At 39.7% G+C, this 18,932-nt stretch overlaps 1 protein-coding gene across 1 annotated transcript in view; it reads left to right on the forward strand.

The window, feature by feature from the left end:
• The window catches only part of ANKFN1 (ankyrin repeat and fibronectin type III domain containing 1), a 70,072-nt gene that overhangs the window by 25,889 nt on the left and 25,251 nt on the right, over nt 1–18,932 (forward strand). Inside the window, exons 5-10 of the mRNA XM_064467102.1 lie at nt 2,168–2,265; nt 3,782–3,872; nt 7,669–7,776; nt 14,354–14,453; nt 15,626–15,758; nt 16,385–16,501. Of these exons, the coding sequence (XP_064323172.1) occupies nt 2,168–2,265; nt 3,782–3,872; nt 7,669–7,776; nt 14,354–14,453; nt 15,626–15,758; nt 16,385–16,501 (647 nt within the window). The remainder of the gene's footprint in view (nt 1–2,167; nt 2,266–3,781; nt 3,873–7,668; nt 7,777–14,353; nt 14,454–15,625; nt 15,759–16,384; nt 16,502–18,932) is intronic.

Below are 18,932 nucleotides of genomic sequence, written 5' to 3' on the forward strand. Positions count from 1 at the left end.
GCCTCTTGAACTACCAGTTTATGTTTGGGCAGCCTCCAGTCCATAGAACGGCTGAAAATTTGGGAAGCTCACAAGCAGCTTAAAGCTGCTTATTTCACCCTTGGCTTTTGTGTTCCCTAAAGTGCAGCCTTACCACTGCCCCTCATGCTGAGAGGCACATTCAGTCGTGCCTGGGGATTTCAATGAAGACAGGATCTGTTGGAGAGTCTGTCCTGAGTGACACTACCTTGCTTTACATGAGTCTTTGAGAAGAAAAATGGTATGTGAAGTAACAGGAAGCCTGTTGAAGATGTTAATCTTCAGCAGTTTGAACAGGGTTTCTCCAATTTATCCTTCTGGAAAACAGTCAACAGGTCTAAGTTTGCAGCGTGTATACAATGTCCTCAATCATTTAATACAGCAGAGTTATAAACCCTGAAAATCATGGGTTACAATGGAAACTCTGACAGGCCATCAAGTTCAATGGTACTAACAAGTATTCCTAAAATTAAGTTGTCAACAAAAACTTACAGTACGGTACCATAACATCTCTACATTTTTATACTAATGTACAGAGATTGCTTCCACTAAAGGTGGCAGCAATTAGATATTTAAAACCCATGGAAAACTACAAAAAATATACACTGAAAAAGTTCAAAGACAATAGACAAAACCAATACCCTTTTCAGCGCAGCACATAGAAGAATGTTGCAGAACATGCTCTGCACTCACAAACTGCAATCACAGAAACAGAGAAATCTGGGGAGAAAGGAAAAATGAGTTGGGCTATTGATACTTGGCTGTTTTAGAAAAATGTGTTGGCAGTTAAACGTTGTATATGCTGAGCAAAAACTTCTGTGAAGCCTTTTTCTTTTTACATGAAAATACCAGTACGAGACAGCCAGAAGATGAAAATTCCACATGCTGAAATTAAAATACTTATGTGCTCTGATCTATTCTAAATTATTGACTCCAATATTAATAAGTATGCAAATAAAATGTCTATAAACTATTTTGTGAATCTTAAAGGGAAAGCTTTGGGTTGAATGCTCTACTTTGGTGTAAATCCAGAATATTGATGAGATTTTCCCATGTCTACAGTAGAATAATTTAAGATATTAATATCACTATGTTTTTGATAGGTTTTCCTGGAAGCTTGGGTCTGAAGTACAAGTTACTAGACCCCGGAGGTGTGACTCTAGGGTGAACCTTAACTCTGATCATGGTATCTGTCATTAATAAAGTATAATTTAAGAAAAAGAGGCTGTTTTCCCACCTGCAGTCATCAGTTTCCCACGTGCATATATTATTTTTTTAAAATCTAGTAGTTTTTCATGGTCTTTTTGATACTATTTCACATGCACATTCATTTTTGCAAGTACTGAGGAAGAGTACTGGCAGCAGGACTACTAATTTCATAACCCCTTATGCAGGAACATGAGCCATGTGTTGATGGGAGCACTTTGATGAAGGTACCCATTGTAATTTAGGCTGCAGGATGGGTTGGGAGGGATGTGTCAGCCCAGCACCACTTAATTCACTTCAAAAATGGATACAACTTAATAGGTCGTTGTGGATATCTGTAATTTCAGTGACCACAGCAGCATCAGGCTTGGACAAGAGAGCCAGAACCCACTGAAACCAATGAAGAGACTCTAGTGAGTGTCGGATCTAGTCCAAGGAGTATATTTCTACACAAATTAGCCAAGGCTAGGTGACGAGAGTTTTGTGGACCTGTGGAGCCAAAAGGACTCTCTGCCTGTGCCTACCTATGCAGATCCAATTGCAAAACAGTAATTTTTGTTGGTTTGGATGCATAAACTGCCAAATGGCATTAGCAGGTCCAAACCCTCTACCTACTCTTTTCCACTACTTCTCTTTCTTTAAAAGGAAATTGTTTAAATGAAGGGAAATGTTGACTGCATGTAATTTGTATTGCAGAATATTTTTAAGCATGCTTTCCTGAAAAGCTTTTGAGCAATATTTTGCTTTTCTGTCTCATACACAGAGATATACTTTAACTATTGTGTGAAGTTTTGCTAAACAGTATTGTTAAACATGAGTTTTAGTATCCACATGGAATGGGAAACTGCTAGGAGAAAAGTTAATCTGTGAGCGATCCAAGTACTTTGATTTCTTTGCTTGGACTGGTATCTGATTTGATTTTCTCCTGCTATTTGTTTCCTAGTGGAATGGAGCTCTTCAGAAGACTTTTCTCCTTTGGTTGGTGAAATAATTATGGATAATCTTCAGTCTTTGAGGTGCACCATCACGGGTCTCAGAACGGTAAGTGCCAAATGGTTCATTTTGATCTTGATCTCCCCAGCCGCCCCAGTGATACAAAGACACTGATAATTTGCATCCATGCCTGTTGGCAATAACTGAGGAGTGCCGTTCTTCTAGCAACAAGTTCCAGTCATTAAGCATAGTATGTCTGGTATCCATAATCCAAAAGTCACAAAGGAACAGGCAGACAGCATGAACTGGTTTATACGTTGTTATGCTTAGGGGAGATCCGAAAAGACTGGAGGGAAAGCTGCTGTTGTCTGCATCACAGGATAACCTTAGTGCAGATCAAAGGCTCCTGAAAGATCTAGTCCTGACTCTGGTGACCAATAGCTAAAGTAACAGTTCTTTCTCTGCTACATCTTCCAGGAACACACACATTGATGACAATAATTTTCATTTTTGTTATTTATTTTCATATAAATGTTTTACACTGATAAGAACTGGGTCAGCCATTGAGAAAACTGATGAATACAGATTCGTAAGCAAAATAATTTTGACCATGTGTCTGAAAATCTTTTTCCTACAGGCTGTTTGGGACCATTTGCACAAGCAAATTTTGATTCACAAAATAGTTGATGAAAATAAACCTTGCTCAAAATACAACTATTTCTACTGCCAACATCATCAGAGGGGCCCAGTCCAGCATCCACTGAGCTGGAGCCTTTCCACTGAATTCACTGCACACTGAATCAGGCCTACAGTCGTGGTAGGGGGAGGTATGCATGTGACCCTTGGCCAGTGCCCCAAAACATGGGCTTTCAAAATGAGAGAATTAACTTTAAAGAGTAAGCAATGGGCACAAAATAAACCCCTCCACATATAATAGAAAAAAATACTGGGGTTTTTTTCTAGCCTTTTATCTGAAAAAATCTTTGATTTGAAGCACACTGTTTTCCAGGGAGCTGAGCCACAATATGCATTTTCTCTGTTTCTCGTTTTCTAACAACAAAAAAGAGTAACTGTTCTTAAGTTAAAAACAAGCGAGCTTGCCCAGTCACTTCCATAGGCATGTGTTAAGAACAGTGCATACTGTGTGTTTGCCTATACTCTCCAAGGTATATAACATATTTAAATTAAACGTTAGGCTTTCAGAAGTGCTCTCCATCAGCCTAGATTTATGCATCAACATCAGTGATAAAGGTGTGACTGGTTTCAGTGGCAGCGAAACAAAGCTTCTTCCATTGGTGGGCTGGTAGAGAGACCCTTTTCAACACAACAGGAAAAAGGGGAGTCCCTATTCCTGAAGTCTGATCATAAGAGTTCCCAGGGTTCAGCTTTGGTAGAAGAGATTGTGGTTTGTCAGTTGGAATCGGCGTGTTCTGTTACCCCTCAGCAGATCACCTGTCCTGAAGTCTTTGTCCAGTGTTTCAATCTGTCATGGTGCACCAGTTGATGCCACTGAAAACTGTTGAAGTTTTTCAAAGAATATCTTTGGGAGGGACTGCTTTCCAGTGACTATGGCCAAGATTTTGAGTGAAGTGATAGTTTTGACTCCAGTTGTTTCCATTTGCAGGGCCAGAGGTATTTTGTCCATGTTGCTGCATACAACATGAGAGGATGGGGACCTCCATGCAAATCTACTCCTGAATATGCTTCTCCTTCAAGTAGGTTGAGTTCGTCTACCCTCCTAGTTTGATTAGTGATGTTGCTTTGTAAGAATTTCTCCCTCTTCAAAGAACAGAAAGAGACAAATACTCTGGAGTTAGGGGTTTAATCGCCATGTCATCTAGGAGTGAAATAAATAAAACTCAACTCCTTCCACCCCAAAAAATAAGCAAAATAATCATATATGTATATTTATTTGTCTTTTATTCTTCTCCAGTCCTTTGACAGAACGTTGTCATCTAGTCACTTACACTTACGAAAAATGAGAAATATTTTGACCTTCGTTTCTCGTAATGGAGTTATGCTATATGGAACCTCATTTGTCAGTACACAAATGGATCAAAACCTGAATCTGAACTATTGGAACCAAAACACTTACATGTACCATATGTAATGTTGCATTCTGCCATGTAGCGTTACAGATCCCCTTCACTGGAGCATTCTTACAGCACCCTGTATGTAAAATACTCTAGTGTGGACACGCATGTTGATAGGATCTAGCATGTAAGCACTAAAATGTTCCAGACATGCCCAAAAGACTTTCTTCCCTTTAAAACCTATGACAGGTTTTCTCAGACTCCCTTAGGACTATGATTTTTCATTTGTAATTTTTAATCTGTTATAATCACATTGTATTGTCAGTTGCTTTTCCAGACTTAGTGTTCACTGCCAAAAAGGCTCAACATATTACAGCTTGCCTTGTATCGATTAATGCAGTAAAGTGAGACTTCTCATTTTGTTGCATTAGCACTTGTTTTTATTAGGCTAATGTAACAATTTAATAACCTTGCATGCTAATGTGAGAAAATAAAGCAAGCTGTACCTACTCTCAGTAGTTATAAAGGAGAGGATTGGATAAATGAGGCTCTTGCAGTACCATTGTCCCATTTTGCTTAAATTTTGCTCTTGTTTACCCTAGAATAAAACCAGAACTAGACTAAAGGAATATTCAGTTTGAGAACAAAAATGTGCTACAATCGTGGACAAAATTCTACTCTTGGCTATGTGGATAGCTCACGACTATGGAGTTGTTTTAAATAACTTAGTGACATGCAATTGCCTGGACCATAGCTAGGTATAACTACACAGGATTTGGCCCCACAGACCAAAAATTTACATCAGCTGAGAAACAGACTCCTTTACGGTAGCTGCTAAATATCCCCAAAGAACAGGGCACTCCTAGCAAGGCAGGTGGTATTTAAGACTCTAACTTTGTATGATACAAACTCTTGCTTCAAGCCTATTGCATTGTCTTGCCTGCCTATTTCTTGCCCACTGTTATTAACCTTCTGAAATCTGACAATATGTGCCAGTTCCAAAGCTTTGGGATGTAAGGGAAGTTTTCTTGCAGATTTCAGTGGATCAACACAAAAACTATGCAGAGAATTAAGTTCATTTCCCTTGTTTAGTGTTTCAGGGATTCTGGGCTTTAGAGTAGCAGAAAGTCCTAGACTTGCTGGCGTTAGGGACATGTTGTCGTGTGCAGCTGCTCAGAAGTCAGCGAAGTCCCTGTTTCCACCAGGGAGAGCAGTACCATCCATGGGAGTACTGCCAAAGCGCCTGGGACAAGTGTTGCAGGGGTGTTTCTCTGAAGGCAGCCAAGGTAACAAAAGGGATCTTTGGGATTTCCCTGTAGGAGAGCAGGAGCATCACTTGATATATATGGGATTCTTTGTGAGTTTATGGCAAAGAGAAATGTTTCTTCATGGCTATATATGTATGTTTTCTTTGTTGATGAACACAGAAGTGTTAGGCAGGCTCAGCTCACTGTATATAGATAGCTGGCAAGAATGTGGTATTTTCATTAAGTATCCTTAGTGACGCACGCTTAAGCTTTACAGCAAATGAGACCATCAGAGCCTAAATGTAAATTCTTTCATTAAGTACATTATTTCGTCGTTTCATTAAGTAACATAAGAATTTTAGCTTGAGAGACAAGATGCTATTTAACACAGCAGTTACTGGGGGAAGAACTGCTTTATCCACGTGACTGTCTTCACCACTGGTTTTGAAAACTAGCAGATTTGTGCTTGGCAAGAAGGCAGCAACCTGAAATTACACCACTGTTGCATAACAGAATATGCCTCTAAGCTAAAAATTAAATGTGGATACATTAATACCCTACAAAGTTGTCTGTAACAGCAGCCAGAAGAATATGCAAGGGAAATGAAAGCTTCAGGGCTTAATCCTGATCCATTCCAATCCCAGAGCATCAAAGATTAGTAACAGCCTTGGAGACGCAGCTGTGTAGCACGACAGCGAATGCTTGCCACTGTCCTCCTCTTTCCCCCACATACACAGAGGCAGCCTGGAAAGCGGTGGCCAGTGTCGTGCAGCTGGTCTGTGAAATCATAGTAGCTAGTAACACTTCTAGGCTTATTCATTAGCATGTGAGTGATGGACAATGTGGGAAGCTGGTCTGATTTCCGTGTCATTTTTAAGGTAGTCAGCAATCTGGAGGCTCAAAAAGTTCGGGATAGAGAACCATGGGGCTGTTCAAAACTCTACCAGTTTGATGACACCAAAGCACTTTGAGATCGGTGAGTTCAAGCTGGTTCCTCTTGGCTGCTCGCATCCCAGTTCTTACTGGGCTCCCCACACAGAGCTATAAATGCAGCTGGCCCTTGATCTCTGCAATAGCATACAGCACACAGGATAGCCACTCTGCAGCTGTTACAACTGCCCACAGGCTATCAGGATAGCAAATGTCTTCTCTTTCGACCCTTTCAAGGGGCTTACTCTAGCTGCTATACTAAATGGCAGCAAATACATATTTATATCCCTGGCATAGTGAGCCCATTGGAAGGAATGCTTGACTCCAAACTTGCACTAGAGACTAGATCTGTATATTTAGTGAGTGACCAAACTGTTGGTAGCTGTGAATGCGCACATGGCCTCTATGCCAGCAAGATGGAAGCTTGTCTCTCTTGCAGACAGATCTCTTAATACCTTGATCCACCACTACTTTGAGTCAGGAAACTGGTGCAATACTGTTTTCTCATTACAATGAAAGTACAAAAATAGTCAAAGCTGGAATTAAAAACCTCCTCTCAGATACACACAGTTTCATCCTCCTATTTGTGATGGGATTGTCTGTTTTTTAAAATCAAGATTGAGATGGCAGCTAGCAGCAACTGAGTGAAAACAAAGTCTTTTATAGGTGGAAGGTATGTGGGACAGAAACCGCAGCTTCTTGCCTCACGAGTGCAGTGCTGAGCAGACCGTAGACTCTAGGGCAGGAATTGCCAGCGTTTGTTCAGACTTCTGCTGGGAGCAAATTTTCAGAAGTGATTTTACTCAGAGCATGTTTCTCTGGCTCCAGAGCTAGCTCTGGATGTAGGAGGATGTTAATTTTCTGCTTGCAATCGGTTTCCTATATAACTGTAGCCTCCTGGTGTCTCAACAAAACACAGAAGGAGCAGTAGTGTGGTCTTAGCGAGGTACTGTGAGTGTCAGTACGGTACAGGCTGAGAGCAGCTCTGACACTAAAGCAACAGAGGCCATTTATGTACTGAAGAGAAATAGCCATTGTCTCGTCAGTCACTGCAGAGCTTCTAGGAGCTGATTGTGAGCTCTTTGTTAATAATCATTATGATTAATTACGTAGCTGGCACAAGGCAAAGGAAACTTCTTGTACAAGTAACAACAGCAGACTTAAAAACAACTGCCATTTTTTCCTGCGTGCCCAGATGTAAAACTCCTCTAGAGCCAAGAAGTATCAGAGGCAAGAAAATATTTTAAAACCTTCTCCTGCTGCTTTGTGTTTCATTTCTGTTTATTTCCTTTGTTCAATAGACTGGAAAGACTGCAGTGGAAGAGAACCTCGGCACAGGGGACACACTGAGGCCCTGGAACGTCTCCTTCAGCAGGTTCGAGCAGCTCATCAGCATTATAATTGCAGAGGTAAGGATAAATATCTATGTGGTAGGGCACCAGCTGAAGCCTCTGTGGCGCCTGTAATTTTAGCAGTTTTCTAACTAGGTCATACCTTCTCATTCATCAGGAAAGGAAAGATATTAATATTGGCCCATCTGGAATCACTTTAGCGTGCTATCTTGCTCTTAACCCTTGAAATTAGTTGGATGAAAGCATCTGAAAGCTAGAATGCACACAAGCACAGACACACCCTTTCTCCCTCTGTACCCTACACACCTATTGATTCGTTTTTTCCTACAAATTAGTTTCACACAGGATTCCACTAAAAGGTTTCAAGCATCTTTCTTTTATTTTTTCATATAAAGAAATACTTTAGAGAGTTAACAACTATTTTGGATCAAAACGGGGGACTTGGCTGCCTCCAAATGGAAGACACTAAGTACTCTAGTGGATGCGATGCCAATCTATAATGAAAAATACTCGCACAATGCAGTGGGAAGGTAAGACTGCTACGTTTTCAAATAGAATGGATCAAACTAGGAGAAAGTTCAAATCTCAGCCAGCTCTTTGCTCGTCATTCATGAGAAACAGACTGTGCCTTTAATGCTCAAGAGCCAAGGCAACAGCTTGGCATTCTTTTTAAAGCATATATAAAAACTCCTGTTCTATACGGGTTGTTGAAAAGTACTATTTATTTTCTTAAAATAAACTTCTAACTGGAATAATGCTTCATTGCAAAGGAACTTATTTGAAACTGAAAAGTAGAACTACCATGAAGTTTTCATTTTTCTTCACCTAGTATGACTGTTATGTCATGCTGCATCAACTGATTTAAAACCATAGAAATACTTAGGGCTAAAATAATCTGGCTGAAATGGAAGGATGCGGCCTTTGTTCTTTACGTGCAAATATGTCACCATCACGATGATCCACAGTCTGCCACAACCCATTGTAACCATAGCAACTTAACTATTCAGCTATGTTGTTTGGAAAGGGAAAGGAGATACTGCAAGAAATGTTGTTTCTCTAATTAAAATCCATACAAGCATTATCACTTGCAGTTGGTCTTGCTACTGAAAATACAGACGATGTATTCTATCTCTTACATAGCTTTTTCATGCTATGGAAGATGTCTTTCTTCCATGGTACAGTTTTTCCCTTCTGCAGTTAGTGCGTATCTCAGGTCTTTCAGGCCACCTTCCTAGTCAACAGGGAATAAGTGCTGGAATATCTGAGAATATTCTCAGTATAAATTGTTTTACTGACATACCAGCCCAGAACAGAAGCAGTTATAAGCAACATGCAGAAAATCCCTCCTTTTGAGAATCTGACACCAGTGCCTGGTTCTCATAGAATTCCACTGCTCCAGAAATTAACCCCAGTCTCAAAGCAAAGCACAGACAACTCCGTTGTTGATTTCCCAACTCCTTTTTCTTAAATAATAAATAACAACAGTACAGAAGATCTGTTTAGCTCAGAGTATTTTCTTGCATGTGTGAAAGAGGATGTGGGAGCTTACATGTGGCGGTACTACACTGTGGAGTCAGCCTGAGCAACACCCTTGCCTCCAACCAAATAAAAATCTCATAATTGCTTGTAATGCTAGTATTACACAGTAGTACATTTTGGATAAATCAAGACTGTAACATAATAGGAGAGCCTTTGGAACCTGTCTTAAATATATGACTGATGTCAATCCCTGTATTTCAGTAATCTGGTAAAGAATCAAGAAAAAGAATTTGCAGGAAAAGTAAGAATTATGACATCACTTTGACTCTGAAATTTGATTCTGGTATTTACCAACGCCAGTGAAATCTGAGGATTTTGATCAAGGATCTGAGATAAGCTACTGTATATGACTGGAAAGCCTAACTAATGGCTTTCACTTCATTTAATACAGAGATCTGAGCTAAATTCTTAATTAATGTAAATGAGCATGATTCTACTGACATGGATAGAAGGCAGCATGGATATGCTCTTACACATAAGCTGAGGACCTGCCCAGGCATTTATCCATTCTTTACCATGCTTCTCCTTAACACAGTCGTCTTTGATTGCACATTAATATTGTAACCATTGTCTTCCTCATTTGCTTTAAAGATGTCAGTAAATAGCTGGACGCTGTTTGCAGAGTATCCTTGAATCTTCTTACAACCACAGATTTGCTGTGGTTTGTAAATGAGAGAAGAATCAAGCTCTGCATGAATTAAAGCTAAGTGAAGACAGAGACGGGACTCAAAGCTGGGGTCTTTGCATCTTGGCTTTTCACTGACTCCTCTGCGGGATATCACACTCATGATGCTCAGGCTGGCTGAAGGAGGGTGGAGGGGGAGTGCAAGGGAGATAGAAGAAGATGAGAGGGTGGTCAATCTAAAAGGTCTGCCATTACTTGGATAAGGTAGGCAAAAGCTTCAGAACACAGAGGAGCTAGAAGAGCAAGCCTGTGTGCTATTGCTCCAGCGTGATCTGGGAGGGTTAAATTGCCCAGATTCCAGGCAGATCTCTTGCCCAAGTCTGTTCATTCAGGCTTTGCACTGCAGCCTGCCTTTTGCCCCATGCTTTGCATTTCAGGGGCTGAAGGAAACAAGCTTACCAAAATACGAGGAAGAATACATTGGAATGTACAGTGAGTTTAAGAGCTTTTGGAATTAGATCAGCTGTTGCTTTTGAACCTGCTCTGTGATATGATGAAATCTCCTAGGGAATTACTTGGGAAGCTTTGCTTTCATCTGTTTAATCTTCTGGAAAACCCTGATGATTACAAACAACAGTCATCCATTTGTCTTCATAATACCATGCTACAGACTATCATAACTGAGTTACTACAATTGTATGTCCTGGCAACACTTCAAATGTATTTTTTAAGTATTTTTTTCTTGAAGATCATTCTTTCTAAACAATTCTGAGTAGGTTAAGTAATTGTGTGGTGCTTCATTACCAAAGGAACCCAAATCTTCAGTAAAATGCTTACCAGATATTTTCTTTCTGAAATTTGGTTGAAACATATTTTACTAGGGAAGTCAGAGGTGAAATAAAAATTTCTATTTGTAATTTGAGTCACAAGCAGAGCATGTAACTTTATTGTATTTAACAAAGAGAAGGCTCTCTGATTCCACAGGGTGTTTAAAATGTTTAGATTATAATTATTTGTGAGAATATACAAAAGCAGGCTTGAGAGCCAAGCCATAGACTGAGAAGTTCAGGTAGGGAATTTAAGAAGCTACTATTTCAGCTGCTGAGCCTGACTTCGTAATCCAAAATATACGCCCAGTAATATGACTGTCACGCCGATAGCTTCTTCATGAGATACAGAATTTTCTTTTGAAAGACATCCCACCTTGAGGTGAGGTAATACAGAATCTATCATGGCCTCAAGCTATTGAGGTGCCTGACCACTACTTATGCCTTTAACTTCTGTGTGGAATTATGTCTCCATGTACATTATCCCAGTGTCAGTTGTCTGCACTGCTAAAAATGCGCAGCGTTAAATTGAGTTTGAATTTGTCTGGAAGTTTCCAGCTGTTTGATGTATTCTCATAAGATTACACAGTTTGTGAAAACTCTAAACCCCATTCATGCCCTCCACCAGGGTTTCAGTGGGATCTAGCTCATCTTGTGCTAACCGGCTTCCTCATGCAGGGTCACCCTAAATGATATTTAGCTGTTCCACAGGCTGCCTGATTCGTGGGGCTAGCATCTCAGATAATTTTGCACTGAGGTAATTCTATTTACTTCACATCTTCCCCACTTGAGGAGAGGCACCCACTTGTCTAGTGATAGGACGAAGAATTCCAGATGATCTTCCTCCTCAGAGAAATGGCACAGCATAACAGACATTCCTCTAGAGCACAGACCCCAGATGCATACTAGCAGCCTGGGCATGCAACTTTGTTCTTATTCTTCCACTTCCAGCTCATGTTGCTTTCAAGTATCTGTTGTATTTAAATGAACTGCAAAGAAACATTTATATGTCCTACCTGAAGAGAGAAAAACTGTTAATGTTGTGAATATACACTTGTAGCTAATTGCCTACTTCAATCCAGGTTTGAATGCTTCTGATCTAAACCTAATCACTGCAAATTCTCTAATCTCCGACACTATTTGTTCGCTCCTGAGCCTCTATTAAAAGAGCCCACAACTCTGTTGCTGTATCATTAACTAATATAAGCTGCTTTTGTTGTTACTTGTGCTTTTCTATAAAGGTTACTCTCCGTTATTTATTAGTTAATTAAATAACAGACAAAGTTCCATTTCCTGTAGATCCAAATTATCCTCTGATCTCAGCTCCATGGTTTTTGACTTCTAGACTCACTACGCTGTAAAACAAAAGCAAACAGCAATGTAGGAGAGTTTACAGTCTCCATCTAGTTTTACATTATTTCTTTTGCTGTTGGCTTGTGCAAAGCTGTGGACTAAACCCAAGCCACTGAATAGCCCAATAATATATATTTCACTTGTAATGTGCCCTCTTATTTTAATGCTGCAGTCTCTGGGTGTTTTACTCAGAATTATGTTGCTTTGCCTTCAGCAATTTCCTCCTCCATTCCCTCCATCCTTAATATAGAAGAAAATAAAAATTGCATAATTAGAATGGAATTTATATTCCTAAATTGGTCTTAACCTTGGAAGAAGGAAACTGTAAGACAGGAGTTTTCATGTAGCATTTGGTTTACATTAATGTGATATAATGAAAAAAGTTCACAGTAAAATAAAAATTATCTGAGGACATAAGGATAGAAAAGCAAATGAATTTTTTTAAAAGGAAAAGAAAACCAAGATCAGTTGCATTAAAGGAGCAGTCATGGATTTGGATGAGTCTGTTCAAACTAAACTGAACAGTGCATTGGAGAATACGCCATGGAGAACAAGTTTGCACTGGAAAGACAATAGATTTGATGATCTAATAAGTCTCATACATCTGAATTGTATGATTTCACCCCAATAGAAACTTGTTCTCTTTGTACTTGCTGTTCAGCAGAGTGGTAATTATTGCTAACAATGTGTCTTCTTTCTTTGGTTTTCAATGTGCAAATTATGGTGCAAATTTATTCTTCATTTAAAAATATGTTGAGCACTTCCACAGATGGGGTTTTGACAGGAGCAAATTTAGATGTTCATTAAATGTTCAAACTTAGAACTCACTAGGGAGACACAGATAGACACCTCCTATTTTGCATCGGAGGTAAGTGGGAAATATGTTACTCTGAAAGCACCTAAGCAGACTGATTAGCAGCTTTCAGCAAATAATTCTTCATGAGTCATATTCTTCCCCACTGGAGAAGGGTGTCCCTCAACATGTTTCGCGCTTCAGTCTGGATGGGTAGCCATGCTTCATCCACATAAAGTCAGATCCTGGAAAACTGAGATGTAGTTTCACAGTTAGATTTTTTCTTTTTGTCTTTCATTTCAGATCACAGTGAATATCTAAAGAATTAACTCTTTTTTTTTAAATTAAACGTTTCTGCTGTTTCTCTTACAACAGCATTAACAGGAGGGACGTCGCAAAAGACAATGCAAAAAAAATCCTGAACAGTTTTAAGCGCCCGTTCCTTTTAAAAGCCATATGTGCACGACAACAACTGACAGTGCATTATACATGCAGCAATCCAGCGCGTTCCTGACTGCCATCTATTGGCATACCCTCTAAAGTCCGCTTCAGGTATACAGGTGGGCACAGCTGTTTCACAGAGCTTGTGAGTTTCAGTTCCCACTGGAATATTTTTCTTTGGCTTACAAGGAAAATCAGACCATGCACGAGGGAAGGAAAGACATTAAGTCAAATTCACAGAAGTGAAAAATAATACAATGTATAAAAATTTAACCACATTTTTTAGAATATTGGGGAAATATCTGAATTTATACAGTTCTTCTATTGAGAGCTGGTCCAGAGATCCTTGCGGGCACACAGCAGGTCCGAGCTTTGACATGAAGTGACCAAATGAGTTAAACACCTCTTCCTTGGATTCCAGATTACTAGGGAGCAAATGTAACTGTGAAAGCTCTGAAGCAATACAGGTGAGTGGAAATTGTTGTGACAGGGAGAAAAAGATCCAAACAAAAGCACGTGCATTTAATGTGATACAGAGAAAGTTGAGGGTCAATCCACTTGTTTCATCAAAGCTTTTACTTAGATTAGACTGGTGATACCGTGATGTTAGTGATTGCCAGGGCACCAGTTATTCACTTCTTAGAAGCTTATCGTGTATATGGACAGAAACTGAGGAATTACAACACCCTAAAATGTTGACTGATGGTTCAATTCTCTTCTTGGGTATTTGAGACCACTTGCAAAACTCATACCCATTCAGAACATTAAGGATACATGGTACTGGTTCAAGCTATACTTTGCTAAGGAGCAAAGCATTTTTACCAAGCCTGAGTTTGCTGCAAGTGAGGAAGTTATTTGTTGACATGTATCACTAAGATAATGAAAATATAAGCAAAAGGTTGTATTGGAGCATGTTTCTAAATGTTGTTTTTTGAAAGCAATATAGTGGGCACTGACTGAAATACAGTATTGTGGTTCAAGAGGCAAAGGTTCTTTATGAGATACTAACTGAAACTTAACTGCCGGGTTTGGTTTGCTTTTTATTTTCCATTTTAGAAAGTTCTAAATTACAGAATGCTGGTCGCAAGCAATCCGTTTCCAGAAGCCTGAAGCACCTTTTCCATTCATCGAACAAGTTTGTGAAGACCCTGAAACGGTTTGTCATTCATTTAATCTCCCAAACAGTCTGAGTTTTAGCAAGCAGTTGTTGCTTTATGTAATAGTGAAAAGCACCTTAGAAATATAAGTGAAGATGCCACTAGCAAAGAAAGAGCAATCAATCAGAATGAACCTGATTAAATCACTTACATGTAAGACTGGTGCAGCTGACAGGAAAATAATGCCCCAGTTCCTACTGGAATCAATAGAACCTTCTCAGTGTTACTGTTGGAAATGGATTCGAATTGTAACAGTGTGAAATATTCTGTGCAAACACAAAGGGCAGTTCCTGAGATATCTTGAAAGTACTGCCCCGGTTGCTACTCAGTAATGAAACTATTGTATTTATTTCATTAATAATATAAAATGCAGGACTCAGATAACATGTTTTAATAGACTACTGGCAACAAGCAACACATCTAGAATTCTGTAGCCTCTTTAGCTAGGTTTGCAACCCGGTGTGGCCCAAACAACCCTCCGCCTTGAAAATTTGTTTTAGCACATGGAAGTTGCGTATGGTGGATTATTTCTTCTTTCATTGCCAGGAGTGTTCCATTTGCCTTTTTGCCTTTGTATTTTGATAAGAGTTTGATTCTTTCAGAAGAGGTCTCCAGAGCCTTTAAATTCCCTAAGGCAACTACTTAACATATATAACTAATTGCAAGGGTAAATATTGAGAGGAATGATCTCTATAAACAGTTTTGCAGATATGCTGGCCAAATTACACTCAATTACACTAATGTAAATCCATAATAACCTGCCAGATTTCAGCTGAGTTACTTCACATTTACTCTGAAGCAAACGAGGGCAGAACTAAGCCCATTAATAATAAAAATTTTGGTAAAATTTCTGATTTCAGTGGAGGCATAAAGCCTCCATTGTGTACTGTTTACTCTGGCAAAATTGTTACTAAAACCGATGACAGAGGCTTGCATAGATTCATAATTTCTTTGATTCCTGTAGTCTCACATCATCTAAAGTGATAAGCTTCCCAAATATTTTTCAGAATTCACTGGCTGAAGATGTATGATAACACAGAAGTTAAGACCAGATGATTCAGTTTGTCTCCTCAGAACTTAACATCTATGATGCTTTGACTGAAAGCATCATGCTTTGGCATGATGCAAACAGACATGAAAGGTGCTTGACAGTGTTTCCTTCTTTCTTTAGGGGACTCTACTTATCTGTTGTATTTTTTTACAAAGACAATTTGTTAGTAACCAATGAAGATCAAATCCCAATTGTGGAAATCGATGACTCTCACAGTAGTTCAGTTACGCAGGATTTCCTGTGGTTCACAAAGGTAATGGGAGCCTCGTGTCATATATTGCTTCTACAAATTTGTCGCTAGCAGTGCATAGGCCTTAGCTCATCACTCTGAATATATGAAATAATGTCATTAAAAAGCTAAATGATGAAGTGCTTTACCTTTCACTCACGTTAAAGTGCAATTTTCACAAACCATTTATGTGGGTTAAATTCTGACTGGGTCACTGACAGTGGCACGATTAGCTTTTTTAAATGTGTGATCCTACATAAATGATTGCTACTTGGGTAAGTAAAGGTTTCATGAACACTTAGAGGAAAAGCCTAAAGAAGTAACTGGAAGTTTTAAAGTTGGTATTATTGTTATGCCATCATTCAAGGTATCCTCACACTATTTTTTTCTACCAGAAAACAGTAGAACAGTAAATCAGTTTTACACAGTAGTCTAAAAGGAATTGAAATAGGTGCATGATGTTTACAGAAAAACTTCTGTGTCTGATTCAATACCTGTTTTGTGTTTATCTAGACAACTCATTGCCATCCACAGACACTCAAAATGAGCAATGTCTACTGATCCTTCCAAGTCCATAATGCATTTAGTTTCATTTCTGCTTTTGTAAATGCTGAGAACAAAAACTGATGGAACTGGCTATATTTTTGCAGTTGTCTTGCATGTGGGATGATATCAGATGGCTAAGGCAGAATATGTCTATATCTGTGTCCTCATCAACAGCACTTCAAGCCAGGCAAAAGATGCTTTCAGCAGCAGCACAGCTACAGGTTGGTTGCATCGCATATTTCTATTAACTTAGTGACTTTCTGATCTCGAAGGGACAGTGCTGCCAGCTGTCCTATGTTTCACCACTCCCCACTGGTCTCTTCTTTGGAGCAGCAGTAACATCTACAATGAAATGCGCTACTGAGCCTCTCTTGCCAGCTGGAAGGAAGGAGTTACGTTAAAAGTAAAGAGTAGGAAAGGAAAGGAAAGAAACAATAATGGCAGATGAAGAAACAAACAGATATGAACCAGTAAATAATGACCACAGATAAGCCTGGGGTTTGCCGATTGGGAATTCAAGAGTTATATTCCTAATATTTGCTGCTCAAAAGCCTCTTAGAAGGCCTATTCTTTATTAATTTTTAATATAATTATGAAGCATTTAACCTCTGGGTAGGATTTAGCACGAGGGAGTGCTATACGGGAACCTGCGGCAGTAGGTAGCTTCTGTCCATGTGACAGCAAGGACAAGTCGACAGCCGAAGTTGCCAGAATAGTACTCTTGGTTCACTCATGGCTTGCAGACTGCTCAAGGACAGCTTCTAGGGCAGAACTACACTGTTTGACACACAGGAAGGCTATGCCGTTGTGGATTGTCAGCAGGGAAATAAAAACTAATCTTTCATTAAGTTCTTAATTGAGCTGCCAAAATTTTAAAGGTGAAATGTACCTTTGTGCAGAGAACCAGTCAGAGACCTACTTGGACCCTTAGAAACAGAGACTAAGAGAGATGAAGTGGTGCATAGATCTTGTGCTGACCGCTCAGCACAGCGGTAGGGACAGCAGCACTACGGGCACTGTTCGTATCTTGCTGTCAAGGCGTAGCAGTGACTGTCAGGATGGTTCCGTTCCAGCCTGTGCTACAGGTACTACCTGAGTGGTACTGAACAGGCCACTTAACCCTTCTGTGTCTGGTCCACTATTTGCTATGCAAATAGTAATCAGTTTCTCCAGCAGAACATTTTTACATTTATTGTAAAGGTTTTGAAGAATGGGTTTCATGATAGCAGCAAATCTCTAGCTGGAAGGCAGGCATTTTTATAAAATTTTTACTTTTGTGGGAAAATATGTTTTAAAAAAGATGTGCGCATGATTCTTACAGAAAAATTATCCAGGCCTCAGTTTCTCCTACCTTTTGTTTGAATGTCACCAAAGCTTCCCAGAAAAATCTCTGGTACAGTCATGGAATTAATGAAGATCTTCATATTGTTTGGCTCATGTATTAGCCACAGAGCCACCCCTCTTGTTATTGCCAGTCACTGCAATAAGCTAGGTTTTATAGCAGCTGTGAGAGCCAGATACTTCGTGGCCATTATTAAGAATATCCATGTGGGCTTTGTTTTACATCTTTTGGCAAAGCTGTACAGGAGAGTAGTCTTCCTGGGCAACCACCTGCCTGGACTGATTTCCCCAAAGTATCCCGAAATATATGGAATGCCAGTCTGCTGTACCTTTATTGGAGGACCACCTGTATTAAGCAGCAGCTGCTTGTCAGTCTTTTGAGCTGTCACTAGAGCAACTTTTAATTGTATCTGCTGAATGTTCCCTCTGGTGTGGTTAGCCCAGCTTCGGTAGAACATACTCCTTTGGTTAGCTCAGTTTCATTCCCTCCATGCAGATCGCCTTTAACAGACCGTTGCTAGTATGCATGGACTGCCCTGTAAGATAACCAAGATTCCTACAACATTGTGTTGTTATTTGCTACCAGAGATGTTAAGAGCAGAGTTGAAGCATGGAGATATAGCAAATGTGTCCATCTGGTACATTGCTCTGTTGAATTTCTGGCAAATTTATTGTCCTTAACATTTGTTCTTTAGCTTGGTCCCCTGATGAACACAGGGATTGTCACCGACCTGCCAACCTCTAATGGTGTGTGGCCTAATGGGATCCACCAATGGAAGGATCCCAATAAAGTTTATATGGTTGAATATGTTTTATTGAGGCAGTTAATAGACTGACTCCACAGGAATTTAGGGCAGAATGCAAAAGATCAGAGACAACACAGCTGCTAAAGGACTAGATCAGTAGATTCAGAGACAACAGGGACTGTAACTTTGCCTGTTGTTACCAGCAGACAACTAAAGCAAACAAAACACAAGTGAAGCTAAACAGACACAAAACTCTTTTAGTATAAGAATTAATCACATATTCATATTAGTAGGTACCCCCATTCTCTGTGCTGGAACCCCATTCAGCATATACAGTCAGTGACAGTAAAGGACTCTCTGTTTTCATCTAGGCACATGCATATATTGCAGGGATTATTATGACAACTAGATGGCTAACATCTACCTGCAGTGATTTGTCCCACCTGTGGACACATGGATTAATACAAAATGTGTACTCAAAACACCCTGCGTCAATCAGTTATGGAGGCTAACCTCAAAAGGCAGAACAGTTAGAAAAAGAAGAGGGGAGGTGCTAATAGACATC

The sequence above is a fragment of the Phalacrocorax carbo genome, chromosome 16 (genome assembly GCF_963921805.1).
Source record: "Phalacrocorax carbo chromosome 16, bPhaCar2.1, whole genome shotgun sequence".
Taxonomy (NCBI): Eukaryota; Metazoa; Chordata; class Aves; order Suliformes; family Phalacrocoracidae; genus Phalacrocorax; species Phalacrocorax carbo.